Here is a 27,886-nt window from a genome sequence, read left to right as displayed (position 1 = left end):
TTTGTAGAATAAATGAGAGAAATACGGTGTCAGAGTACCAGTGGGAACAATTTTCTTCCTAACCCAAGTCAGCCACTGGTAATCTTGTCCTAGATGGCTCATTAGATTCCTGTGTGCTTCTTCATCTTCTTTGAGAAAAAAAAATCTTACCATCAGCTCTTATTTCAGACATGTCAGGTAACTATTTTCCCACAAATACTTTAAGCTCATCATTACTGGGAAAACAAAAAAACTGTCCCCAAGACTTTTAGTAATGAATGAGTACACAAACAACATCTGGATATTAATTCCATGGTGCAAGGATTTCCTGCAAAGTACCTTTAATATGTTTGCATCAGCAGCAAGCATTAGGATATGCTAATTTTGGCACCATCAGTTATATGTGTAGCACTACACATTCGATAAAGTCACCCCAACCAGTATTTATCCATGTGAATAGAAAAACTGAACAAAAACATAGTTCTGATAAACGCTGAATTCTTAAACCCAATACAGTTTAATTTTCTTCCACAATCGAGGGCTGCTATTTAGGATTGTTTTGTTAATGATAAATAAAGACAGGAATTATTTAGAAAATAAAGTACTTCGCCGTTCTTATATATTAAATGTCTTGCTATATAAAATATACCCTCAAGAAGTCAAAGTATGTGAAATCAGTGTTTCAAATAAAAACCACAGCTATGTTACTGTTCAGCAACTCCATTCAAATAAACATCAGTACAGTATTCTCAAAAAAAAAAAAAAAAAGAAAAAAAAAACCTAAAAACCAAAAAAAAAAAAAAAAAACCCAAACAAACAAACAAAAAAAACCAGTAACTGAGGCAAAAGCTTTTAAGTTTGCATTCTGGGTGTACAACAGAAACCCCTCACCCTGCATCCTTTAAGACCGCCAGTCTGCTTCAGTAATTTGAATCTGCCACATCTTCAATATGTAAAGCACTGTGCTGAGAATATAAAAAGTTATAAAAAGGCAATCATAAAAGATTAAATCTTGGTAGGCATGTCAGCTTTCTTTTAATAAAAACAAAAATAGTCATTGTCATCTAGTTAAATAAGTCTCTTTTGTATAGTGTTCCAGTTATTGAAAAAGGGCCCTTAAAAAACCCAACTGCCTCGATCTTAAACCTTACCCTCTTGCCCCATAATACATGTTTGAGGGAAGAGTCATTAATGTGCAAATTGGCAAAACAAATGTGGAGGAGAGGGGACTTCTTGAAATGACATGCCCGATCAAGTCTTGGTTTATTCTTTTACAATATCAACTTCCAAAAAGTAAAATAACCAAAGTAGTCCTAAAAATACACAAAACAGACCTTCATCTTTGCATTCCTTTCCCAATAAACACAAAAAGTATGTACAGCATGTTTAATAATATGCAATATGCAAAAGCTTTGTGTTGCTGTTAGCAACATCTATACCCACCCACCCTCCTTATTCACAAGTGTACCTCTACTAAACACAATTACATCACTAAGCCTGTTAGTTTGTTAAAACTGGAAAATCTTTGTATAGGGGCTCCACTCATTTGACTCAAAGTTATAGACTTCCACCGTATTCAGAAATTCATTGCCATCAAAGCCTCCCACTGCATAAATGGTGTTCCCTACAGTTGTAATCCCAGCGTTGCTCCTTGGTGAAGTCATGTTTCCCATCATCTTCCATTCATTTCTAGTTGGGTCATACATCTCCACACAACTGATGGCATGAGAACCATCAAAGCCACCACCTACAAACAATTTTCCTAAAAGAGAATGAAACAAGGTAAATCTAGAGAAGGAAAAAAACTCCTAAGTCTTTTGCTAAAATTGGTGGTTCTTAGTAGAAATACCTGCTCATTCTACCAAAAGTCCTTGTTAAATGCCTTCCTAACGCGGCAAGTAAACCCATTCATAGATGGAACTCAGGCAATTTACAAAGAGAGGGGCAGCCTCTAACTGAAGCACAATTCTCACAATTCTTTGTGGTAACTGCTACTGCTGCCATTTCACAGATGAAATGAGGCGCAAAGAAGTTGAACAACTTGCCTAAAGAAGCAGCTAGTACGCAGCAAGCCAGAGTAATTCTGTGCACTGGAGATTCTGTACTAGTCCAGTGCCTCAGAATTAAGATTAAAAAAAAAGTTATAGAAAAGCAGTTTTCAGATACTGAACATTTTCTTGAGCTTTCCAACTCTATAAAATTATTTTAGTACAAAAACTTCTTGGAAACAGACCAAGAGTTATTACATTTTCAAATATATATGCAGAGCAGTTAATTATTTTCAAATATGCAGAGCAGTTAATTATTTTCAGACACATAAAATGTCAGCATTAAATACTGTAGTTTTAAATTTTTTTTTAAAAAAACATTTATTTAGCTTTGAGAGAGAGCGCATGAATGGGGTCGGGGCAGAAAGAGAAGGAGACACAGAATCTGAAGCAGGCTAGTGTGTTAATATATTTATATTATTACTTCAAGTACCGAGTCTGATTAGAAATGACTTCTAAAAGACAAACCACCAATGCCCACTGCATCAGAAAAAATGTCTGCTTCTGACTTCTTATTATACAAGTGTTTAGTTATCATGGACATTCTCTGGGAATATTAGAACAAACTCTTGCCACTCCCTATTCTTCACCTTTCCAAGTCTCAACACTCACCATCAAGAACAGCTACACCAGCTCCTCGCCTTGCCACGTTCATGGGTGCAATTAAGGTCCAGGTGTTATTTTCAGGATTGTAACGTTCTACTGTGTTCAGACAATTCCAAGACTCTGCACCTCCGATTATGTACAAAAAACCACCAAGCTCACAGACTGCAGACTGGTGTCTACCTATAAAATCGAGTCAAACCAAAATTACTTTATCTCCCAAAACTTTAAGTGCACATACTACACATAATTGATTTTGAGATCTTAAAAAAACAAAAAAACTTGAGGGGAAAAAACCCAAATCAACTCACGAATGTTAAGAGGAGCACAGCTTGTCCATGACTTTGTTATAGGATCAAATACATCACAGTTTTTCAGTCCTTTTTGACCATATGGATCAGAGCCACCAACAATGTATAATTTCCCATTCAGAGCGCATACTCCTATATGAGTATAAAATAAGGTTATATATTGATAATTTAATTACCATATTTAAATACTGATTATCTCAGAAGGAAAGTAATTTTACCTGCGTTACAACGGTTAGTTCTCAATTCTGGAACAGGAATCCAGTCGTCTATGTTTGGATCATACATCTCTCCACAACTCAGGTCATCCGAATGGCCATTCGATCCACCTACCACATAGAGCTGGCCCTAAGTCAAAAGTACAAGATCAGAATTTCTGCCATTCTGAAGTTATGAGAAACAGCTAAACATGGATTGCTTCTTCCTTACCATGAGTACAGCCATCTGAAATCGAGCTCTTGGTGTTCTCATGGGAGCAAGAAAGGACCAGTGATCTGTACGTGGATCATAGCATTCAACTGTTCGAAGACATTCCTCTCTGTTATAGCCACCTGGTAAAAGAACCATCAAGATTCATGTTTAAGATCTCAAACCACATGAGGGTTTCTTGTCTAGAATGATTTAGGTAATCTGCACAAAGAGAAAAAGAATTTTTCTTTTTTTTTTTTTTAATTTTTTTTTTTCAACGTTTATTTATTTTTGGGACAGAGAGAGACAGAGCATGAACGGGGGGAGGGGCAGAGAGAGAGGCAGACACAGAATCGGAAACAGGCTTCAGGCTCTGAGCCATCAGCCCAGAGCCTGACGCGGGGCTCGAACTCACAGACCATGAGATCGTGACCTGGCTGAAGTCGGACGCTTAACCGACTGCGCCACCCAGGCGCCCCGAGAAAAAGAATTTTTATCCACAAACCTATTAAGGTCCCATTAGGTGATGTTTTAACTCAGGGCTTCTAACAGCCGAACAACATTATCAGTATGAGTAAATTGCTTAGTCTTGGCTTGAAAATTAGGATGGAGCAATTTAACAACTTTATAGTTTTTTAAGAATTAGAAACAGACATTTACTTAAAGGATAGGCAATACAATAGTATTTACTTTTGTATTTCTTGGTCTTTTTAGAATGTGGTAAAGTAGAATGCCAAGGAAGAAGGCATATTAAACCCTCCCTTTCCAAAGTTCACATCAAAGCAAGCACAAACGTCCATGCAGGGGCTTAGCTAGTTGAAACTTTCCAATAAGAAAACACTCATCCTTCTGTTCTTACCTGCTGCTATGAGCTTGCCATTCATCTCTGCTGTCCCCAGACCAGACCGCGCATACTGCATGGGAGACATGGGCTTCTCTATCAGCTCATCTGGTTGCATCTCAAAGCTTAAACTTTTAATTAGTTTTGGAGTACTTGTTGGTGAGCTCTGTGGGCTGTTTCGCCCGTGAAGGAAAATTACACAGAATATACCATCCAGCACAGCCAGGCACAAGTAAGTGTTATCTGTAAGCATAAGAGTTCTATGTTTAAGATGCAATTATTACTACTTTTGTTTGCTGTGTGATCCTGACTTGGATTCCGGATCCCAGACTGGAACGATCTGCTACTGTTTTCCAAATCTAATGGCTTCTGAGTTTTTCCCACAAATAGTCAACTTCAAAGTTATTAAATGGTTCCACTCAACACTCTTCTTTAAAAATAAGTCAAAGACAATCTGATGAGTGTAATACACTTACTTGAAGTCTTTTCCGAAGCAACGATTTTCCATTCATGCTTAGGGCTTTGTACTGTAGCATTTGGAGAAGAGAGACATCCAGTGGAACTGCTACTTATCGGCTTATGGCCATTCTCACGTGGTGGCTTTTTCTGCAAAATCAAAAGGTAGCTACAGAAACCTAGCCAAAGACCATACCTGGTGTACCTCTGTTCCTGAGCTATTCCACAACACTGAAAAAACACCTAGAATCCTTCACTTATGTATGACATTTAAAGCACCCTAAATTTAACACAAACCAACACTTTCCAATTGACACAAATTACTAGCATACTTCCATCTCCACTTATAATGAAACAACTACACCTACACAAGGAGCCTGGTCAGGAAAAGCTCAATTTAAGCAATTAAAAAGCAAGTTGTAGATCAAGTATGAGAATACCTCAATGGAAAAAAAAAAAAAAAAAAAAAAGAGAGGAAAAAAAAACCCTTTAATCTACATAAGCTCAAAGTTCACATACTCTTTATATGAAGTATAGAATCATCTTTCAAAAGAGATTATTAATTTAAAATGGTATGAATTATCTGAAAGATTACATTTAGCCCACTGTCTCCAAGAAACTATCAAACCTAATTAAATCATATGTACAAATATCCTTCATACAATGCCAGCAAAAAGTGAGCAGACATATCCAGTTCGGTCCCTCTGAAAAGTATTTCTCAGGACAAAAGTGGCAGTTACAAGAAACACTTAAAAGCTATTTCTTCAGGACCACCATATAGGTATCATAGAGTGCTTTTCTAGACAAACCATATCAAAAGACAAAATGTGGTAATCAGAAATAAAACAATAATACTAAAAGAACCAAACATTCACAAAAGTAGTATAGGAACACTAAGAGGGAGAAATAGGCAAAGCTACAAATTTTCAAATGATTATAAAAGAATTACATTGTGTTCTTGTGTAGGAGTTCCCTTTGATGGTTTTCTTATGTTATTAGTCCTTGACACTTTTAAAGTATATGATCATATGGCATTAGAAGAGTCAGAGACATCCTAAGAGGACCTACCAAATGAACAGGTACCACCCCCACTTCAGTACCTGACACCAAGTGTGCCGATCCACTTCTTTTGATCCCCAGGGCCAGAGCCACATGGGTAGCTAAGATTTATAGTAGAAATTTGTTTCTTATGGAAGCAAAAAGCTATGTTAACAACTTAGAGGAAAAAAATTTGGTAGCTACTTAAAGCTGTGAAAAAACTATCAGAAGTTTGGTGTGGGCCAGTCAACAAGCATGGTTATAGCATATGTTGGCTATTTTGAGAAAAGGCAGAGAATGTACCATGTTAATGGTTACCATTAAATTCTATTTTGACATTTATCATATACCTAGGTATAATTAGGCACTTTATTCACCTCATCTCTTTTAATGGAGTAAGGGCAATGCTGCTAATCCATTTTATAGATAACAATACTCAGAAAAGATATGTATTGCCTAAGGCAATACAACTAAAAGAATAGAAATTCTGAGTATAAAGCCACTCTTTTTATACTATGACAGATTTTTGTCTCTGCTACTAGAAACTCCAAGGTACATAAAACCCCATCCCAACCTGTGGGAAGAAGGGATCCAAAGTATCACAAATTGATGATGCCATCAAAGGAACTCCTATACAAGTACACAATGTAATTCTTTTATAATCATTTGAAAATTTGTAGCTTTGCCTATTTCTCCCTCTGAGTGTTCCTATACTACTTTTGTGAATGTTTGGTTCTTTTAGTATTGTCTTATTTCTATTTTTTATTTTTGTCTGATATGGTTTGTCTAGAAAAGCACTCTATGATACCTATATGGTGGTCCTGAAGAAATACACTTTTACGTGTTTCTTCTAACTGCCACTTTTGTCCTGAAAAATACTTTTCAGAGGAACTGAATTGGATATATGTCTGCTCATTTTTTGCTGGCATTAAGAGCTTTTATTATAGTAACAAAACTGTTCTAACGTATGGATTATAATTGAAAAAATCAATGTGAAAGAGGAAAGCATGATTAACAATGAAGACTACTAGTGTTTTATAACTAACAAGTCATACAGAGGTGCTGGTTAACGCCTTTATATTCCTTCTGGAACATTTTCAAATACAATCCCTTCCTCTCCCTTGTCTTCACTTTCCTGTATTAACTCCTCCCATGCGCTACCCACTGGCCCCACTTTCTTTGCCTCTGGCTCCCCAGGGGGTAATCTCCGGTGGCTATTTCTTTTTCAACCACTATTACTTCTCAAGCTAAGATATTCTTAACTTTACACTCTTTGGAACTTATACCCACTAAAGGTTACCAAGTGCCCTCCCAAAACCAGTGAAGAGATACCCATAACCATATTTTACATGACCTCCAAAAGAATGATCTGACACAATTTAGTCTTCCTCTGTTCAAACTTTCTCTGCTTATGTTAGCTAGCTTTCTAACACAATTTGATTCTAATCTTCTCCTTCCTAATGGCTCCTCAACCTCTTTTCCTATTTCTCAAGCCTAATGTGTCCCCTCATCCTATTTTATTCACGATCTTTATCCAGGGAACCACCTTCTAATGAGTCACATCAGAATCCTGCTTTCTCAAATTCTTCCTTTTCCTTAATTTTCTTATTCTAAACAATCACTAAGGACTCACTCAACCTTTGAAACTATAGATGCTTAGAGTCCACTTTTCCTCCTTCATGCTTCTGGATCAAGCCCTCTTTTTTTTTTTTTAACTAAACTACTGCTTGTAGTAATCTATAAATTGGTCTCACAATTGGGTCTACCCTCTGTACTTGGCCAGAAAAAGAGAAGGGCTTAACGCAATCATTTAGTAAAGAAAAACAAAATGAAACAAACCACAGATCAGCTGGAGTCCCATGACCCAGAGACTGCCACCTGATAGTTAACCACGGGTCTAAAATGATTAATGTACAGATCTTTGCTGTACAGAAATACAGTATTTAACCAATGCCCCTACTGTTGGGACTACTGCTCAGTTTTTCACTATTATTAAAGTTGTGAAATATATCTGTCCAGGGGCCCCTGGGTGGCTCAGTCAGTTAAGCATCCAACTCTTGACTTTGGCTTAGGTCATGATCTCGTGGTCATGATGTCAGGCCCTGTGTGACGTCAGGCTGTGAGCACAGAGCCTACTTGAGATTCTCTCTCTCTCAAAATGAACATTAAAAAAAAAGGAAATAGATCTGTTCATGTCACTCTACTTCCTTGTCTACAATTCTTTGAAAATTCCCCACCACCTGTAGGATAAAGTATTAAGCCCTAACCCAGTGGCATTTACCTACTTTCCCAATCTTGTGACCTCGCACGGGTATTTTTTGCTGACACACTCTCATCTGCTTTGCAAGCTCTTCTAAATCCTAAGACTGTTCAAATGTTGCCTCCTCTGTAAATTTCCTTAGTTTCTCTCCTCTTGGCTCCTCTATCCCTTCCCCTTTATGCCTTTTGTAGATCCCTCTTATAAGACTGTACGGTTTTCATCTACTGCTATAGATGGTTCTGCAACCAGAAACTGTCTCTTACATATTTCTGTGTCCTAACATCATGGTCTGCCATTTTACTCAACGGCTGCTTACTGAAAAAGTAACAAACAAACAAAAAAAGTATCTTTAGAGTATGAGGGAAAATATCCTAAATGTTCAAAATGCAAACTATGAACAAAGTTCTCAACTAATTTAAACCCAAACACTTTTTGTAAAACATAAAAATACTTGGCCACTACTACCACAGAATACCTGACAACTGCCATTCAGGTCACTTCTGAGTCTCATTTACCTTCTAACTGGTAAAGAAAACACCCCTTAAAACTGGGTTAACTCTGCCTACTTTATAGTTTATCCCTCACAAATACAACGTTGAAGCTAAAGGTCAAACAAAAAGAATGCATACTGTATGACCATTTATATACATTTCAAAGGCAAACTAAGCTATTGTTTCAGAAGTTAGAATAATGGTTTCCTTTAGGGCTGTGTAATGACATGACTGGGAAGAGGCAAGGGAAGGCTTCCCGGGCCACAGAAATCTCTTCTGGACCCAAGTAGTGTTTAAACTAGTGAGTTCACTATTTGACACTTATGATGTGTGTCCTTTTCTCTAAATTTTTGTCTAGAAACTAAAAAATTTTTATGCCTGACCTTTTTTTTTTTTTTTTATTGGGTCTAACAACACCCATTCCCTGTTGCAAACAATTTTTTGTAATCTAACAAAAAAAAATCAATTTCTACATTGCTTCATCTTATTGGCCTTGTTTTCTTACTTGTAAATCCTATTTCATTGAGAAAAAATCTAAATGTGGTTTCCTAATTTGCTGAATTTTTTTTTATGTGGAGAAACAGTAGTAAATCTAAGAAAGATATGCTTGTTTTGTCCTGAAAATGTTTCTGTTCAGATATACCAATGAAATTCTTCCACTTTCCTTTCTTAAAGGAAAATTTCAGTATACTAGAAAATTCTCTAATCACATTTTAACCTGAGGTTACCTCAGATGTGCAATGTGTACCTGCACAAACTGAATGTGGTCATCATCACTGCCAAACACCTCAGCCTGTCCATCTAGTAGGTTCCCATCAAGCAGCTTGTGATCAGCTGAGTAGTACAAGGTTTGAACCTGCAAAACAGCAACAGAACACCCATGTGGCTACCGTCTCCATGGCTACTCCACTAGTATGCAGATCACACAAACGCCTCAAGGTAACCTCCAGTGTGCTTCTTGAACTTCTTGACATCTTGCTCTGGCAGGATCCCGAAGTAAAGAAAATACATGTCATGGTTGTAAAAATTTTAAAAACAAAAATAAAATACAGAATCTTCTAACACTGGCCGAAGAGTCCTTGGCTTGATTGGCTTGAAAGAAATCTTCATTTTTCCATAGCTTCTATTATATAGCATTAAAAAAAAAGGCACTAATACAATATATGGGCTCTTAAAGTATATACATATTTACAGTAAAATATGGACTATGGTTTACACCTTTGAAGTGCTCTGATTTGCATTAACATATTTGTCCTGTAGGCAATGTCAAGAAAAACAGATAAAAAGCAAATGCAAAACTCAAAACAAGCTGTAGAGACACCTCCCTCAGCAGATGCAAACACATGGTCAACGCACCTGATTTTCAAGTGGGAAATGATATAAAATGTAAAAATCACCTGTTAGCCTTTTTAGAAGATAATGCTAACAGTATGTTTCAAGACCTAACAGATCTGGAAAGCCTTTCGTGGAATGACAAATTCAAAGTCACTCCACTGCTCCATCTGCATGTGTTTAATTCCCACCATTTCTCCATCAAGTTTGTCTTGTGGTATTTTTCAAAAATTAAGTGAATGTACGTATGAACACCACCATTGAAAAAACACAAAGCTTTAAAGATAAGAATCCTGTAAAGGAGTAAACACCATTAAATCATCATCGTTCTCTGCCCACAGCGGATTTTTCTTAGGAGAACTGGGGCAGGACTGCTGCTTCTTTACGTGTCAATACACTTGAGGTTTCTTCTTGTTTCTTCAGTCTTGGGTATCCTAGTTTTGTTAATAAACCTATGGGGAGATAAATCAATGGGGAGGAACAACCATTAGAAGCTTTTACCTACTTATCAAATTTAAAGCAAAAACCTGTGAAGAAAAATTAAGAATCTACAGAAAATTTCAGTACCACCTCCCATTTCTAAAGCAAATTACATGCTACTTTAAAGGAAGTTAACAGCACATAATAAGCAAAGAAATAAAAAAGAAAAGCAGAAGACCAAACTGAACAGTTCATTCAGCTCACCTGGACACCCCCCCTGTTTCTCAGCTTAGGGGTACCTATAGCAAAATTTAAATTCTTTAGGGTCATGGTTATAAAATAAAAGTGAAAGGGAATCCTTCATTGTTATAGCAAAATAATTTTTAAGAATTGTTGCATCCCATTTACTTTAAAACTAACCTCTTCCATCAGCTCTTCCAGACTGTCTCCATTCTCCCAGATGCTACGCTGCACCCAGTTGATTACCTTTGTATACAATTTGCCATTGCTGGGCAAGCAAACATTATCTTCAAGCATTACCTCCAACTAGAGTTAGGAAAAAACAATGACACTTAGATCAGTGTTGAGTCTCTTAATTCTCAGCTTAATGCGCAATTTCCTAATAAAATGGTCACAGATGCCCAATCTCATCCCATACATTCTCATTTGTAAGAAAACTGTAAAAACAAACCAGTAGGCAGCAAACTGTTACACTGCTAAAAAATAACAGTATCATTTCAATGTACTTTCTCACAACCATGCTTGAAACATGGACAAAGATTCAGCAACTGTAAGTTAGTGTATACATACATATATATCTTTATAGATTTTACCCCTTACCTTTAGCCGTGGAAGTTTAAGAAACTCTTCCTCTTCTGAAATTTGTAACAGATGCTCCTGAATATAGGCATCAACTTTATTCAACAAACGGGTGTCTCCCATACAACTTGCAAAATTTCGGTAAGAGATGCAGCTGGTAACATCCATTCTAGATAGCAAATAATCACCACAAACCTGGGAAAAGAAATACACAAGTGACAACACTTACATATATTTTATTTAATGAATATTTAATACTCAATATGTAAGCATTCTGTGAAGATACAAAGATGAATCAAACACCACTGCCTTAACAGAACAACGTTAACTCTGGGAAGAATAGATGTATGCAAACAATAAACATCAAAGAATGCCGTACAAATGTCTAAGTTGTTTACGGAAAGATGCAACAAACTTAAATGCCATATTAACGCATATGCAATGTGCAGATAAAGTATCTCCAATTAGAATAATTAGATAAGACTTTATCATGAAGACAGTATCTGAACTGGGATCTACACAAGAGATGATGTTGAATGCAGATAGAAGTAGGGAAGAAGCTGAGACCAATTTAGTTTGGCTGGAGCAAAAGACAAGTAGGAAAACAATTTTGGAAACACAGCAACTACATTAGGGAAAATGTGCAATGCTAACTTGAGGGGTATGTGCTATAAACCACAGAAGGATTTTAAACAAAGGAGTGACATTACAGAAGGGGCCAGGAAACTTCCTCTTAAAGGGCTTAGGGTTTTGGGCCATAATGTCTTTGTCACAACTACTAAACTCTGTCACTGCAGGTGGAAGCAGCCAGAGACCCTATGTAAATAAAAGCTGTGTTCCAATAAAACTTTATAACAAGCAGTTGGCCTGAGGCTTTGCAGTTTACTGACCCCCAAATTAGAGAATTAAATGCTTTTTATTCTATGAATTATTAGGCAGTTTTCAATGGTGTTACATTCTAGAAGGAGTACTTTTACAGAGGAACTTCCAAGTGTAGAACAGTGAGCTGAGAATGTAAGTTGTGTGATTAATTCTTGAGAAAAACAAGAATATTTTACATGTTTATTTTTTTGAGAGGGGGGGGCGGGGAGGGAGGGAGGGTGGGGCTGGGAGGAGGAGGAGGGGAGAGAGAGAGAGAGAGAAAGAGAGAAAGAGAGAAAGAGAGAGAGAGAATTCCAAGCAGGCTCCAAGCCCAGTGAGGAGCATGACGGGGTGGAGCATGACAGGGGGTCTGATCTCACCGCGAGATCATGACCTGAGCTAAAATCAAGTCTGATGCTTAAATGAGCCACCCAGGCGCCCCAAGAATATTTTAAACCCTGCTACCAGTGACCAACACAGCCACCCAGCTAGTGAAGACTACTGGAAAAGCAAGAATTTAGCTCAAATTATCTGAGAGGAAGTTATGACCTTACTACATTACTACAGCTAACTGGTTAAAATCACATTCAGTTGTCTAGGGGGAAGAGGGGCCATTTTCAAGTTCTTGAGACTAACAAATGTCTTATGACAAATTATGCATCTTAACTATGTAAAAGCAGACTTGCTAGTAACAGCCCTCCTTATATGTTACTTCTGGTACTCTACCTGCTTTACTCGGTCCATCTTCAGCTTTTTTGCTGCAGAATAAACATCTTTCACTAATTCCTTATCGGCTTTCAACCTGTTAAAGAAAAGTTATTTATCACTTGGATACCAAGGCCTTAAAACACAGATTCTACTTAATCCAAATAAATCAAGGCTTGGAATTTCCTGGTGACATCCCCTAATTATACACTTTATAAAGTACTTACTGAGCAGTGTAGGCATAATTCAGTAAGACTTCAACAGCTTCTGGATTGAGATCATCAAATTTAACATGAGAAATTCCATGAGGATCACTATCACTATTAAAGATTTCAAATAAGTAGGGACTGCAGCAAGCCAGAACTGCTCTGTGTGCTAACATCTCATGGCCACAGACCTGAAATTGTGAGGAATTACAATTAGAAGTACTGTGGACTATTTATTTCTCTAGCTAATTACCACATCAGGTCCTTTATCTAATATTTATAGGTAAATCATTGTTTTTTCAAGTTATTTCATCAAATGCCTACCATGAAAAAGAAAATAAGCATATCCAAGAACTTACTGCTTTTAGAAATAAAATATTAATTTTGTAGGTTTCCAAATTAAGTTTTAAATACCTGAAGTCGAACATCACAGAACTGGCCACTTTTCCTCAGGGCATTTAATTTGGCAACAGAAGACTCAATAAAGTTTTCGTCTTCAAACATTAAATATCCATTGGGAATCATTTTTCCTTACAAATTTGGCTAAAGAGCACAAAAAAAGCCAAGTTATTTTACTAGTGAACAATGATTTTTATAATTATACCTTAAAGAGTAATACAGTATCTTTATTTTCAAATTCCATCCTATCAACAACACAAAAATTTTATTACACAAAAACACTGCTGAAAACACTGGCACTGAATGTCCAAGTCTTTGTACAGCTATATTTTGGTCCTCAGTCTTTTTAAGGATTCATACAGCAGTGACTATCTCAACACTTTTGCCTAGGTTTCCCTGAACATTCATTGGGAAGGGAAAGAAATGTAAACCTACCCTGCCCAAACCCATACAATGAGCAATTTAAGAAGCCTGGAAGGATGTAATGTGGTCATCACTTCTAGGTTTCCTTGATTTGGGTTGCTGTCATTCATTTACTCCCAAATGAGAGAAATGGATAAATAGGCAAACTTAAATCTGTCCCCTTTGCAAGTTTCAGATATTCCAAATCACTTATCTCCTAGGAATACATGCTAGACACTTAATGTTCTTTTAAAAAAAAGTCCATTTCACCTTGTGAACTGACTAATGCCTATACAAAGCCAACATTAAAAAGCAGTAATAGATTTTAGTTTGCCCTGATTTAAATTCAAAAGTTTACAAAAAGAAAAAAATAGAATTTTTTTTTTCTACAAATGATTACTGATTTCCCCTTTAAAAAAATTATGAAAAGGCTATTAGTGTACTGGCATAGTCTTCTGAAAAACAATGTGTCTTAATGTTTCATTAGGCACGAATATTCACTTACCTACTGAACTGGTGAGAAATGTATTTCTGAGATGTCTTAAATAATCCAAGGACAAAGGAGTGTTAAAACTCAGCACTTCTTCAAGGTATGAAGACGGGTGGTTGAAGTGAAGGCAGAGGTGTCTTAAGCTCTAATGGTGATTCCAAAACTATCAGGCTTGAAATGATGTAATCAAGTCCTTAAAAGCTATAGACATGAATTTCTTCTGTGATAATCATGCATCATAATCTGCAATAATGACAAATTTTAGATACTCAGAATGATCAAAGACTGTCATTGATCTAAGTGGATTATATCATACAAAGTCCTTATCTGAAAGAAATGTTGATGTATATGGCTCTAACACAGAAAATAACCAAGACAAATGCAATTATACCTAAACATTTTTCACTTAACCTGCAACTATTCAGGTGATCAAAAAACAAAACACCCTTCCCTGGAAGACAGAAGCTAACAACGTGTATCAATTAAGTGAGATATGTAAGCACAAGATTAGAGAACAAATATAAATATTGGTTAAATCTAATATTCTTTACTATTAGATTCCTGTCCATTTTTACCGGCCAGCAAGCAACCTTTGGGCATCATTCCCAGACGTGTATACAATGTTCCAGTCAAACCAGATATACTATTTCCCAAAATGTGGTCTGCTCTTCCCAGTCTCTGTACCTTTGTTCAAGTTGTTCTCTGTTCTTGGAATACCCTTAACCCAACCTCTGCTAGATAAAATCTTACCTCCATAGAGCCCTTCCCAATCCCCCCAGTGGAGAGAAGTTTCTCCCTATCTTCCACATACTAAACCTTCTCTTGTGTCATCTTCCAGCTGATCTGCTCTGGTTTTGGCTTCTGTGGACCTCCTTATCTTCCTTGATTTAAGGTCCTGGAAGGCAGAGCCTCTGTCTTGCTCATCTTTGTATCCATCCCATCTCCCCACTACCAAAACTAGCCTAGAAACATAAAGATGAGCACTTTGTTGAAGTGAACTAAATAAACAAAAGGGAAAATACTGATATCTGTTCTCTATATGGCCCTTTTTCTCGTTTACAGTAATAAACTCCCACTGGAATAGTGGGTCAAAACCAAATCTGCAAAGTAATCATATTCAATCCTCCTACCTCATTTTCAAGTCATCAACTACAAGTGTCAAATTCAGATGGTTCTTATTTTTTAATCACCTGAACTGCTATGTCACCACTGTCTAATTCAGGAAACTAGAACTAAGTAAATTATTTGAAAGACATGCATACTTTTTAAAACGGACATCTTAAAATTACCTGGATTTTCCTTATGCATCAATCATACACAGAATTCTAAATCTAACAATTGTATTTGGGTGAATGAGTAATCACTTAACCCAGAATCCACTGAAGGCTGGTCCAACTCTAAGTGAACAAACTGCCGTGTTAAGTTCAACACATGCACAATCTGTAATGGGTCTGACCCATATGTCCTAACTGGTTTCTCCATAACTTACTTAGGTTCTATTTCAAAGAAACCTGAGTAATTCTGACTCAGGTTGGGATTGTTGTCAATGCTTAGCCCTGCAATGAAACTGTATCATACCATTATGTAATATTGATTTCCTCTGCTCTACAGTTGCACCTACATTAGTTTGTTCAGCTTTTAAGAAATCAGTTCTAATAAATGATTCCCAATTACCACACAATTCCATGTACACAGAGAAAACACACTATCCTAAGGAAACCTTCAAACATTTTCAGCCAAGACCCAGTTCAAATTAAGAAGATCTTTATATATATGGTATATACTGGGTAGCCAATCCACAGACATAGTTGGTAACTCCTCACTTCAGTTCCCTAAGTTGCCTTTAAAAAAGAAGGGGAAATGGGATGAGGAGGACAGAGGGAGCTTCCATGCAAATTATGGCAATACATTTAAAATGTGCTTTCTGAAAAACCATAAACATTGTGATACAGAGATTTAGGAACATTTTAAACGCTGACCAGTTTTATTCATTATTCAGTGTTTTTCTGTAAAGTAGTCTTGATCTAACCAAGAATAAAAATGGCATCTATTTATGTTTGATAATTTGGAAGCTCTACCTTAAATTTTGAGGGAAAACAAGACATGGTTAAAATCACTTCAGTCCATTGGGAGCAAACACTGGAGAACTTCTAGAGCAACTCTTGGCATACACATTTGTACAGTATTATTAGTTCTGCAACAGAGTGAGTTCTACATTTAGTATTTGATGACCTTCTAGTATATCAAGATCTTAGTATGATCCTTATCTCTTTAATGATCAATACAACCCTACTTGATTTTAAGAGCTAGCCCAAGATCACGTGACATTTAAGTTAATGCAGCAAACTTATTTTACTCAATTACTGTCCTCACGTACTGTAGGCCCCTACTCTCACCTACCCCGAAGCTGGAGGAAGTCTTATCAACTCCTGCCTACAAACCATGTCTTTGAGTGTTCACATTCACTCTCACTAAAGTAAGCATTGGGCAAACTGAGTTTCAAACTATTCTAAAAATGTACAGAAGATCTCAGTTTGGTCTATGAAACTCAAGCTCAGTAACTGGTGGAATAAAAATGTGAGCAGATTTTTTTTCTTTAAAAAGCCTAACCAAAAGCCCCACCATCCTAGAGTTATATAAAAGAATAAAACTTAAAATCTTCTTTGGTATTTAAAGAATACGAAAATGCTAATTCAAAGGAATATACGAACCCCTATGTTTATTGCAGCATTATTTACAACAGCCAAACTACAGAAGCAGCCTAAGTGTCCACTGATAGACGAATGGATAAAGAGGATGTGGGGTACACGTAAACACATACACATACTCACAAAATGGGGTATTACTCAGCCATAAAAAAGAATGAAATCTTAACGTTTGCAACAACATGGACAGATCTAGAGAGTATAATGCTAACCGAAATACACTAGAGAAAGACAAATACATGATTTCACTCATATGTGGAATTTAAAAAACAAATGAAGAAAAAAAAAAAAAGAGACAAACCAAAAAACAGACTCTTAACTATAGAGAACAAACAGATGGTTACCAGAGAGAAGGTGGGTACAGGTGAAAAAGTGAAGCGGATTAAGGGTACACTTATCTTAATAGCACTGAGCAAAATGTGGATCTACTGAATCACTATATTGCACACCTGAAACTAGCACAACTACACTGGAATTAAAATTAAAAAATTTTTTCTTTGGTATTTAAAATATACATTCCATTACTCCACTTTTAAAATTAAAACTGGGTCAAATACAATACATTCTGGTAAATACACTTCAGTTCCTTAGTATGGCCAGTGCAAGAAAAGGGAAACAGAAGACTCATAAATGAGTAATTAAACTGCTTTAGTAACCACCAGAAGCCCACATGTTATGTTACCACAGACCCCCAAAAGATTAACTTAACTGAAATACAGTTCAACAGGTCTTATCCAAGAGTTGTAAGAAAGGTAGGCACAATGTGGCCTCCCCTCCAAATTCTTTTCGGGCCTTCAGTAAGTGGAAGATAAAATGTTATCACCAAACTTCCAAAGCATCCTTAAAAGCTCAAGGAAAATTACAAATATTTAAGTTTCAAGGCAATGTTTTGAGGGCAGCCCACTCACAAAATAAACTCTATTTTTAAAGGACAGACTTTATAATAATATAAAGTAAATCTCTGTAAGACCAGAAGTTACAAATTCCCAGTGTCACCTCTGAAACTACTGTCACCATCATCTATATCAAAACTCACCAAACTCACTCACTTGCTCCATCCTCATTGTTCTGAACTCTTATACATCCCACAAACATTTATGGCACCAAACATATGGCAGCACAATATGGAATGGGATGCTCATAATACCAATGGAGTTAACGCCATTCTTCAGCCCTGAATACTTCACAGACCAACCAAAAAAGACAGGTAAATCAAGCAGTGAAAATAGCTCAAACAAAAGAGGAAAGGGGTATGACAGCATACGTATTCCAGAAACTCCAGCTATTAGCATGCATATGGTAAACAGAGCGAGAGGAAGAAAGAAAGATCAATGCTAAGGGTTAAACGATGCTGGAGAATAGAAAAGGATTATAGCAAGAACATTCTAGCAGAAATGTGGGGGATGTTCTGGAGGAACAGGTAAAATACGGAAGCAGGGACATTAAGATATTATATACCCCTGCTTATCCTAAGGCAGTAAGGATATTTTAGCTTGGATATGTGTGGTATCCTTATCAAAATTAGTACCAAAATTAGAATTCCAAAAAACCTAACAGTTATCTTTAGTTTGCTGCATGCTCAAAGTTAGGAAGGAAGAATAAGAGGAATTTGCTTTTTATGCTAAGGTACCTGTTGGGTATCCAGGTTGATACCAAAAGTGTAAGAATACTGATCTGATAGGTGGAAAAATACAGATAGGTTTAGAAATCATTTACAAGGTGGTGATTCAAGCTTGCAAGCGAAGATGAGCATGTATTTTCTGTGCTTCTAACGAAAACCCAGAGATCACTTCCTTGTTCATAATTCCTCCATTCACACTTTCTAGCACAGTAGGTAGGAGGATCTTTTCAGCCTCTAAGAGATCCTTCAAGGAGGTTCAAAATCATATTGTTGAAAAGTCAATGAAATGATTTTCAGGGGTACTTCATCTTAGTATTCAGTGATTAAGACATTTCCTCAATAAGAGAACATTTTACATTAAAAAACCACACTTGTAAAATGATATCAATTGCCATCTAAACTATATCTCAAGCAAGAAAAACAAAACCCCACTCCAAAGTAGCCAAAAAGACACTAAATTTAGGAGTGCCTGGGTAGCTCAGTCTCCGACTGGATCTCAGCTCAAGTCTTGATCTCAAGGTCGTGAGTTCAAGCCCAGTGTTGGGCTCCATGCTGGGTATGAAGCCTACTTTAAAACAAGAACAAGAAGTAAAGAAAAGGCGGGGGGGGGGGGGGGGGGGCAAAAAAGACGACAATAAAACTAAAACCAAAACCTGAGATCCTCTGTTTTGGGGGGTAAAGTTAGAAAAACAGAACTACAAATTAAGATGAATTAAAAAATTACTATCTATTAATTACAGTGATTTCATTTATTGGAAAAACACAGAGGAAAATCATTCTGGTTCTCTTTTAGGTCAATGGTTTTAATCTGGTTTTACCACCAGCTACCAAATTATAGACACTTGAGAAGTAGCCTGCCAGATGGCATTAAATGATACTATTGTTAATCCAATTCTAATAGTCAGTGTTCGCCTCATCACCAGATATGCAAATACAACTACTCTCCTCAGCATCTTTAAGACAGAAGTTACAGCAGGATTATGCCCAATGCTATTCACCAGTATTTTGCTATCCTTAAATCAACTGCTAGTTCTAGAATTATTAAAAGAAAAATATGGCTTCTGATTAGTCCATGCCGTACTTGTTCAACTGTTAATAGTACTAAGCTTCCAGAGCTGTTACTTATTACTAGACAGAAGATCACCACACACAAAGTCCTCAAAGAACAGCTTGATACCACGGTATTCTAATCCCCTCCATCACTGGCAACAGACATTAGGAAACCAGGTCTTCAGGCATCTGATTTCTACTTGCTATAGGTTTTGAAATGTCAGATGTTTCAAACAATAGATTTGTCTACTATGTATTGGGGAAAAAAGTAAATCCATTTCTAAAATATTTGCGTCTAAGTCTTCTTACATTCTCAATCTGATATTGCCTGATACTTTCCTACCATTAAGAACTTATAAACACCCTTTTGCAAGATGCGTATAAGGACAGAAAAAGAGCAAACCTCTCCGCCGATTGCTTTGGTAAAAAGGAAAGCGGCGACGGCCCCAGAGTGACTGGAGTGTCCTGTAGCCCCAGGCCTTCCTCCCCGCGCGGCCTGGCGGGCGCCCACTACTCCCAAGGCTGGAAGGCAAGGCGCCTAGCGCTCGCACACCCCCGGCCGGGATTGGCCGGCCAAGCAGTCATTCAGAGCCGACACGTCAGGGCAGCTGCTCCCTCCCTCCTCCCGCCCTCTTCTCCCCGCGCTTGGCAAGAAAAGCGGGCAACGTGGAGCGGGAACAAAGGACCCCGCGGCCCACGGCGATCTTGGATGCGGTGCCACCCCACTCCAGGCCCCAGGCACAGATGCCGCCTTGGACCGGCTCCCGGTCCACATGCGCCGGGTCCTGGGAGGTCTCAGGGAGGAAAGTCGGGACCTCGGTTAGACCCAGACACTAGGAGTCGATTCCTGACAGCGGGAATACAGAGATTCCCGCGCCCTCCTTCCGGTAGTCATCCCTGCCCCGTGGCGCCCTGACCCAGGCCCACGAGGTTCCCTCGAGCAAGAACTCCCGCCCTACTTCCTATGCCCCAGCTCTCTCCGAGGCGGCCGGCACGCGCCTCAGCAGCCGACGCGACCCGGCAACCATGGCAGCTCCAGGAGCGCGGGCCCCGCGCGGCGCCGGCTCCTCGCCCCCAGAAAGCCGCGGCAGCGACTTGGAGCGTCCTCCCCCGGGACCAGGACGCCGCTCCGCGTCTCGCACCGTCTCCCCCAGCCGCCCGCGCCATCTCTCAGCAAGGACTCCGGTCGCACCCTCTTCCTCTTCCTCTTCCACCGTCTAGGACCTGCGCGTATTACCTGGTTCATCTCTGAAGAGATGGAAAAACTCATGTCTGGTGCTTCGATGGGGAGTAGGAGGAAGCGGGCGGGAATCGGCGCAACGGAAAGCGCCTCGAGGCCTCGGAGGGGGGGAGCGGTCGAGCGGGAAGAGGAGCGGAGGCTGCGAGGAGGGGGCAGGGCCACCGAGGGTTCGTGGGGACTCGCTCACTCGCTCGCTGGCACTGCCGCGCCAAAGCAGCAGGCGGAGAAAGTGCCGAGCAGCGCTGAGCGACCGACCTCCGCGCGCGTCCCGGAGACACTGCTGCCGCCGCCGCCGCCGCCCGCTCGCGCCGCACCCCCTCGCACGTCACCACGTGCGCCGCCGCCGCCGCCGCCGCCGCCGCCGCCAATGCCTCCAGGCTGCTTCCGGCTCGAACCATCGGCGAATCACAAGCGAGCACCAGAAAGCTCCGGCTCGCGGCCCCGCCCACCGTTCGCCCCGCCCCGTCCTTCTCCTTCGCCCTCTTGGGTTCCTTCCCTTCCTGCTGGGTTCAAGTAGGTCAAGGCAAGGTGATCCCAGGGAGACAGGCAGTGCTTGGGGCGCGCCTCCTTTTACTTAGCGCGCGGTCGTCTCCTTTCCTCGCCTCGCACCCTCACTTCACCCTTTCGGACTGTGCCGGAACTGGTTTGTTCCAGCCGCCCTCACCTGTTCTGCCTCCCCCTAGAGGCACAACAGCCGGAGATCGGACGTGGGAGATTAGATTTCTCGACGTCAAATTTACATCTAGGCAACCGCCCTAGACTGGGGCTGGCCGCAGTGGACCCGAAAGTCTGCGGTCGGCCGTGGGCCCCTACCTTTGTTAGAGGGTGGTGGTGAGTGAGGAGGGGGCGTGGAGATTGTGAGTGAGAAGAGAGGCACGCTGGGGGAAGAAGGGGTGAGAGGATTCAGTAATAGAAAAAAACCATTGGAGGGGTCAGAGAAGGCCTATTCTATTAGTGTTGCTATAAAAACCTCCGGATTTCTGTTTTGTCCGAGGGCGGCTATGCCTTCGGAGAACAGTCCGTTCTTTGCTGGTCTTGCCCCCTTTTGGAAAAAGAAAATAGCCTGGAGAATCTGCAGTCCCTATCCTAACCTTCTGGGGCCATTTAGACCTCATACCAAACCTAGTTCTCCACCCTGCCACTTTGCCCCCAAGAGGCAAACCCGTTCCAGGGACACATGAGGTATACTGGGCTCTGACGGCAACTTCATGTGACTGAAGAGCATGCTGGAAAGTTTCCTAGATTAAAGGTGAGGGGATTTACTGAGGTAAAGTTGTTTAGAATTTGGCAGAGGCTTCCAGGGTAATGTCCTGTTAGTTTATCCTGATTTGGGGAAGGCACTTAAAAGGTCTAGATCTAACCTTGTTTGTCTTTGACCAGTCAGCTTAATTTGTAGGCATTTCTAGGAGCCTAGCATTCTTTTAAAAAATTTTTTAAATGTTTTTATTTATTTTTGAGACAGAGAGAGACAGAGCATGAGCAGGGTAGGAGCAGAGAGAGAGGGAGACACAGAATCCGAAGCGGGCTCCAGGCTCTGAGCTGTCAGCACAGAGCCGACGCGGGGGTCGAACTCAGGAACGGTGAGATCATGACCTGAGCCGAAGTCGGACGCCAAACCAACTGAGCCACCCAGGCGCCCCAAGGAGCTTACCATTCTTTATCATGAACTATTTATGTTTATGGGAGCCGGAAAAATAAATGTTGGGGCTCTTCAGCTGCAATAGAAGCTTTACAACATTTCATTCTAAAATCTTGAGGCAAGGAGGCTAGTTTCCATTTCTCCCCCCTATTCAATTGTGGGAAGAAACAGGAACTAAGATATCTATTAAAATGATTCTTATATCTTATGGAAAAAAAGAGTGCCATTTGCCACTGGGCTCTTATTTTTGTCTTCTGATAATTAATAACCAACAACAGTGTTCACTTATATTGCAAATGAAACTATCAGAGTACATGACTCCTAAGCTCTTTTAATACCAAGGGCTTCATTCTTTCAGTGAGAGAGTATGAATTGCTTACTTGGGTTAGGCACATGACTGTGTGGCCTGCTGGACACATGGTCCCTCTTGCTGTACTCTAAATAGTGCCTTTGTGACCTGAAACAGTCAACACGTTTTTTAAAGCTACAGTGTGATCAGTCAATGCTTTTTTGCCATGTATGGAATTTCACATTTACATATTACATTTTCTATGGACAGTGGCATAATTAATTAATTCCATTTGTCTTCTAGGCAACTCCAGACTCGAACCTATCCAATTACTATATAATCCAGATGAAAACTTCAAAATGGAACACTGGCAATTTCAACCCTATCAGGTAGCAGATTATAAGATTTTGCTCCTAATATTTAACTTAGACAAGACATATTGGAGACTGTCTAATAAAAATAAAAACTATCAACCCCTATTTTATGTCAGGTGCTGAGAAAGATAAAATTAGGAATCGGTGCTAATCTGTAATCTTTCCATTTTTCTCTCTGATCCAGCTTCAAATGTCCCAGTGCTAAACTCTGGCTTGTGTTTTATTCTTTATGTGTTAGTTTGCTAGGGCTGCTGTACAAAGTACCACAAACTGAGTGGCTTAAGCAACAGAAATTTATTGTCTCACAGTTCTGGAGGCTAGAAGTATGAGATCAAGGTGTCTGCAGGGCCATGCTCCCCCTGTGGGAGCTATGGAAGAATCTGTCCCGCCCCTTTCTCCTGGCTTCTGGTAGTTCTTTGGCTTGCATGGCATTTTCCCTGTGTGCCTATCTCTTGGGTCCAAATTTTCCCTTTTTATACAGACAGCAGTCCTACTGGATTAGGGCCCCACCCTAACCCAGTATGACCTTATCTTAACTAAATCTGTAATGACTGTTTCCAAATAGGGTCACATTTTGAGATATTCAGGGTTAGGACTTTAACGTATGAATTTTGGAGGGGACATAATGTAACACATTAGTTCAGTGTTTCTCAACTTTGGTCCACTGACCATATTCATCAAAACCACCTGGATGTTCTTATTAGAAATGCAGTCCCTAGGCATCACCCTAGACACCTCACCCAAGGAGGAGAAGAGTGATTTTTGCCCCTAGGGGACATTTATCAACATCTGGAAAAAGGCCCAGAGAAATGATGTTATGAGTATCTAGTGGACCTGAAATGCAGCTCAGCCACCTACAAGGCACAGGGAAGTTCCCACACAAGAACATCATCTCACTTAAAATATCAGTAGTGCCAAAATTAAGAAACCCTACTCTAGAACCACTAAATCAGAACCTCTGGGAAAGGGGCCTGGAAATCTACATTTTGACAAGCCTCCCAGCAGCTCGGGCCCACCTTCAAGTTTGAAAACCACTGCAGATACAGAAGCCTTTACTAGGCATGTGAACACGTGCTCTTTTGCTCCAGATATTAGTCACCTCTCTTATCAGCCATGCTCACGATGATAAACTAATTAAATTAATTAAATACTACTTAGCAATTCACACAATTTATAAGTCTTACTCTAATGTTGATTTTAAACTGGACGTTTACGTACATCTTAACACTTCTCTACCACATTATATTAGTTTTAATCAACTATCTGCATGTTCTGGGTGTCCTTTGCCTGATGAAAAAACCATTGTCAATTTATGGTTTGGCAAAGCAACGTTTTGCCTCCTCCAGTCCACTTAATTTCTGTTGTATTCTGAGTTACTGACTGACTTGTCTGTTTCATATATTGCTTTCATCCCTTGTCGGCCATGCTTGCTGTTCTCTCAATTCTTTTTGGCAGTTGAAATATTTTTTTGGTACGTTAGTGATGTCTTAAGAGCACGAACAAGAAAATGATAGCATCACAGGGAAAAATCCTAGAACTTCCATTAAAATAGGTCATTGGAAATTGTTATGTATTGTAGTATATAACAAACTGAGAATTTGATGCCTTTCTAAAAACATTGTTTTAAGTATTCCCTTTTGGAGAGAATCTTCTGTTTTCCTGGTAGGACTTCCATAGAGGGTTTGCATCATAACAGGCAAACTGTTCAGGTATTTTTTTTAATCCACAGATTATAAAATCAGAATATTTTGGTCCTGTATTAGCCTCATTGGCTATTACATTCTCTAAGCCAACTGTTTTACTAATGACCTTTTGCTAGTTTTGTAAAGTCATCACTGCTAAAATTTTGAGAAAATTCTAGTCTCCTCTTCCAGTAATTAGAATCCCCTAATACTTTCTTTGTCTTTCAACAATTTCTTAGGCATTAAAACTTCTCATGTCATTCAGATGTTCTTCCAGTGACATTATATGACCTTCAAACCTGCTACCTCTTTGGACTACGCAACCAACACCTGTATAGTCAGCTCTTGAATTCTAATGAGTAACCTAAGCTTTCCTAAGCCTTCATCCAAAACACCTTAAAAAAAAATTTAACTTCATTGTTGAAAATAAGCAAGGCATGGAATAAGTAGCCTTTATACTAAGCTGAGTTTCTGATGTAAACATTAAAATCAAATGTATAAACAAAAGTGTGGTAACATATAGCACAATCTATACAGTTCAATCCAGGAGAGATCTTTTGTTGTGTTCACATGCAAAACTTGATATCTGATAGATGAAAGTTACACACTATAGTTCAGTTTGACTAGCAGCCAACTGTTGCCAGTGTAAACTGATCACTTAACAGATGATGTCAAGACTTCTTTAAAGAAAGAAACAGAAAAGACAGAGTAGTGGGTTATAACGTCAGTCTCCCTTTTTCTATATAATGTTTCCTAGTGTCTGGAAGAGACCAGAATGAAGGACAGTGAGAACATGATGGAATTTTATGAGTCAAGTGCACTGGGCTTTCTAAACTACTGAAGACAGAAAGTCTTAAAATTGTTATCTAAGGGTTCCCACCCCTAAGAGTGATCCCTCCAGGCTGTGCTCCTCCAAAATTGGTACCCTCAAGAGCAGAATTGTCAAGTAAGATGTTTTCTTTCCCAATCACCTCTTCTCTAATGTCTTACTAGAGAGAAAAACGTGGAAGACAATCTGTGGTGGCAGTGGGTCCCAGTAGTACCCTTCAGGGTGACCAGGTCCGTGACACCCTTCTCTTCCTTCCACACTTCTCTCAATGCCTTGCTCCTATCTCTCTTTCAAGACCCAATTAGCACCTTGCCACATCCAAGAAGTGGGCTAGTATCATGGGAAAAGTGCTGGACTGAAAGGTCTAGGCCCAAATCTTGGCTCTGTTCCTTAACTATTTAAGGAAAATCTCTTGTCTTCTTGATGACTGTGTTTTCTAATCCTTAAAATGGGAACAATAATACTTGCTTCACAGCATCGGATACTTAGCACGTGGTGGGTGGTAAGTAAATACGTATGTATGTATTTATTTAAATGCCTCCGCCAGTAACTCCAGCATACCTAACTTCTCTTCCATCTTCCCGAGCCCAGGGCACATCACTTGTAACACTCACTTGTCACCACCACAGGATAGTTTTGTACTTGCAGACTTAAGAGATGAGTGGTTTGAATCTTTGAATACATAACAGCACTTCAGACTCTTAAGTAGGGTGTTCCTCTGTCCTCAGACATCTTAGAAGTGTTGGAAGAATGAATATCAAAATCACATGTATCTTTCATGGCTCTTTCTGTCAAGCTGATGTTTCCAAATAATGAAGGTAAGTGGTGGAGGTGTGCTGGTGTGATAGAGGAGTAGGAAAATAAGAAAGGGAGTGGTTATTGAGGCATATCAAATAGCAGAGGGAGTAAATGTACTTCAAATGACTTAGAACTAGGGCACTGGATCTCCCTAGCTAATATCCCTTCTCTTTCTCAAAAAGCCCTCAAATATGCTGAAGGGAATGTAGGATTGTCAACTCAATCTTTCCCTAGTTTCTTTCCCTAGTTTTCTCATAGTCCAGATTCAAGGAATGTTCTATTCCATTAGTGGTGGGATCCTGAAAATCATACTGTTACAGAGAGAGGGTAATCTGTTCTGCTTTGTACTTAGCTCTATGGGGGTCAGGACCATGGTTCATTTTGTGTCTGATCATAGCACCTACCTTTGTATTTCTGTGAATGATTTTTGTCTTCTAAAAATATGTATTAGGTGAACTTTGGGAAATTCTTTTCTTTGTGTTGAATAGGAAATTTGAGGAGAATTTTCTCTCTGCAAAGTACTAACATTTTCTTTGCTATTAAGGGGATTCTATTAATTTTTCAACATCTTTCTTCAATAACTTATTATAGTACCTTAAATGATTTAAAGTCTGCCAAATCATAAAAATTTTATTGCTTTTCCTCTATCTGGAATGAATTTATGGATATCAGATTTGCATATTAACCATAAATGAAAGAGAAAAATCCTTTAATTATATGCATTTTTTAAAGGTACCACATTGCCTACTGAGAAATTAGCTTCATTAATTGGCTACAGTGTCACTGTACAGAAATTCCTGTGTAATCTCTTAGTGTTGCATCAATTCTTATTCATCCCATTAAGTTTATGAAATGTGATGAGCTCTCACCCAAAGGAGTAGTAATATAGATATACCTTATAATTAACCCAAACTTCTTCGAGGGTCTACATCAGAGAAAAAATTAAATATGGATTTTAAAAGTCTTCAAAGACACTACAGAATCCTGGTCATTTGTTTACTGTGTTATTTTTAAAGTGCTATAAAGAATTAAACCCAAGTTACTAAAAGGTTGAGCACTTGTAAAGAATTGAAAAATTGTATGTATATATACATACATATATATATATATACACACACACACACACACACATATATATATATACACATACACACAATACAGTATACTGCTTCCTGTGTTTCTTCTAAGTGGAAAAGTTATATTATGTAGCTATTTCTCACATTTTTACATAAAATTATTTTCTACCATGACAAAATGAATCCCATGTTGTTCTTGTTGTTGTTGTTTTCCTCTGCATTTCCTAGAAAATTAGGAGAAGCCTATGAGCTGAATCATCATAGTAGGGATCAAGGTTCTTCACTGTATGTATGTATGTATGCATGATACAATATCTGTACCTAGCAAATCTTGTCTCTCATGTTCCTTTTCAGCCATACCGAATCCCTCCCTTCCTTAATATACCATGCCCTTTGGATCTGCTGTTTGCACTGACTAAAGCACCCTTCACTTGGTTAATTTCTACTCATCGTCTAGGCCTCACTGTAGAACTCACCTCCTCCAGGCAGCATTCCCTCACTGGCTGAGGCTTGGTGG

General features: G+C 39.1%; 2 protein-coding genes across 3 annotated transcripts; one reads left to right on the top strand and one right to left on the bottom strand.

The window, feature by feature from the left end:
• Positions 1 to 303: 303 nt before the first annotated feature.
• Positions 304 to 20,796, bottom strand: LOC122476331 (influenza virus NS1A binding protein). 2 transcript variants are annotated; one of them, XM_043568880.1, is made up of 15 exons: positions 20,680 to 20,796; positions 14,082 to 14,309; positions 13,190 to 13,318; positions 12,797 to 12,966; positions 12,591 to 12,666; positions 11,025 to 11,198; positions 10,605 to 10,730; positions 9,181 to 9,288; positions 4,664 to 4,793; positions 4,206 to 4,430; positions 3,368 to 3,489; positions 3,160 to 3,286; positions 2,942 to 3,073; positions 2,640 to 2,813; positions 304 to 1,741 (listed from the first exon to the last, which is right to left on the bottom strand). In XM_043568880.1, exons 3-15 carry the CDS (start codon positions 13,298 to 13,300, stop codon positions 1,488 to 1,490), a joined length of 1,929 nt encoding a protein of 642 aa, XP_043424815.1. In that variant the 5' UTR covers positions 13,301 to 13,318; positions 14,082 to 14,309; positions 20,680 to 20,796; the 3' UTR covers positions 304 to 1,487. The 2 variants fall into 2 exon arrangements, with proteins under 2 accessions (XP_043424815.1, XP_043424816.1); XM_043568881.1 differs by lacking the exon at positions 20,680 to 20,796 and adding an exon at positions 19,846 to 19,957.
• Positions 20,295 to 27,552, top strand: LOC122476332 (sulfated surface glycoprotein 185-like). Its single transcript, XM_043568882.1, has 2 exons — positions 20,295 to 21,931; positions 22,914 to 27,552. The coding sequence occupies exon 1, from the start codon at positions 20,699 to 20,701 to the stop codon at positions 21,197 to 21,199; it is 501 nt and encodes a 166-aa protein (XP_043424817.1). The 5' UTR covers positions 20,295 to 20,698; the 3' UTR covers positions 21,200 to 21,931; positions 22,914 to 27,552.
• The last annotated feature ends 334 nt before the right edge of the window (positions 27,553 to 27,886 follow it).

The sequence above is a fragment of the Prionailurus bengalensis genome, chromosome E4, assembly GCF_016509475.1.
Source record: "Prionailurus bengalensis isolate Pbe53 chromosome E4, Fcat_Pben_1.1_paternal_pri, whole genome shotgun sequence".
In the NCBI taxonomy this organism is placed as follows: Eukaryota; Metazoa; Chordata; class Mammalia; order Carnivora; family Felidae; genus Prionailurus; species Prionailurus bengalensis.
Note: the sequence above shows the minus strand (reverse complement) of the source record. Positions and strands in the feature narration are given on the sequence as shown.

Coding starts and splice junctions, on each gene's coding strand:
- LOC122476331 (XM_043568880.1), bottom strand. CDS start 13,300: ATGATTCCCAATGGATATTTAATGTTTGAAGACGAAAACTTTATTGAG. Junction 9,289..10,604: donor TGGAAGAGCTGATGGAAGAG/GTTAGTTTTAAA, acceptor GCTGTTTTGCAG/GTTCAAACCTTGTACTACTC. Junction 3,490..4,205: donor TGGCAAGCTCATAGCAGCAG/GTAAGAACAGAA, acceptor TTCTTTTACCAG/GTGGCTATAACAGAGAGGAA.
- LOC122476332 (XM_043568882.1), top strand. CDS start 20,699: ATGGAAAAACTCATGTCTGGTGCTTCGATGGGGAGTAGGAGGAAGCGG.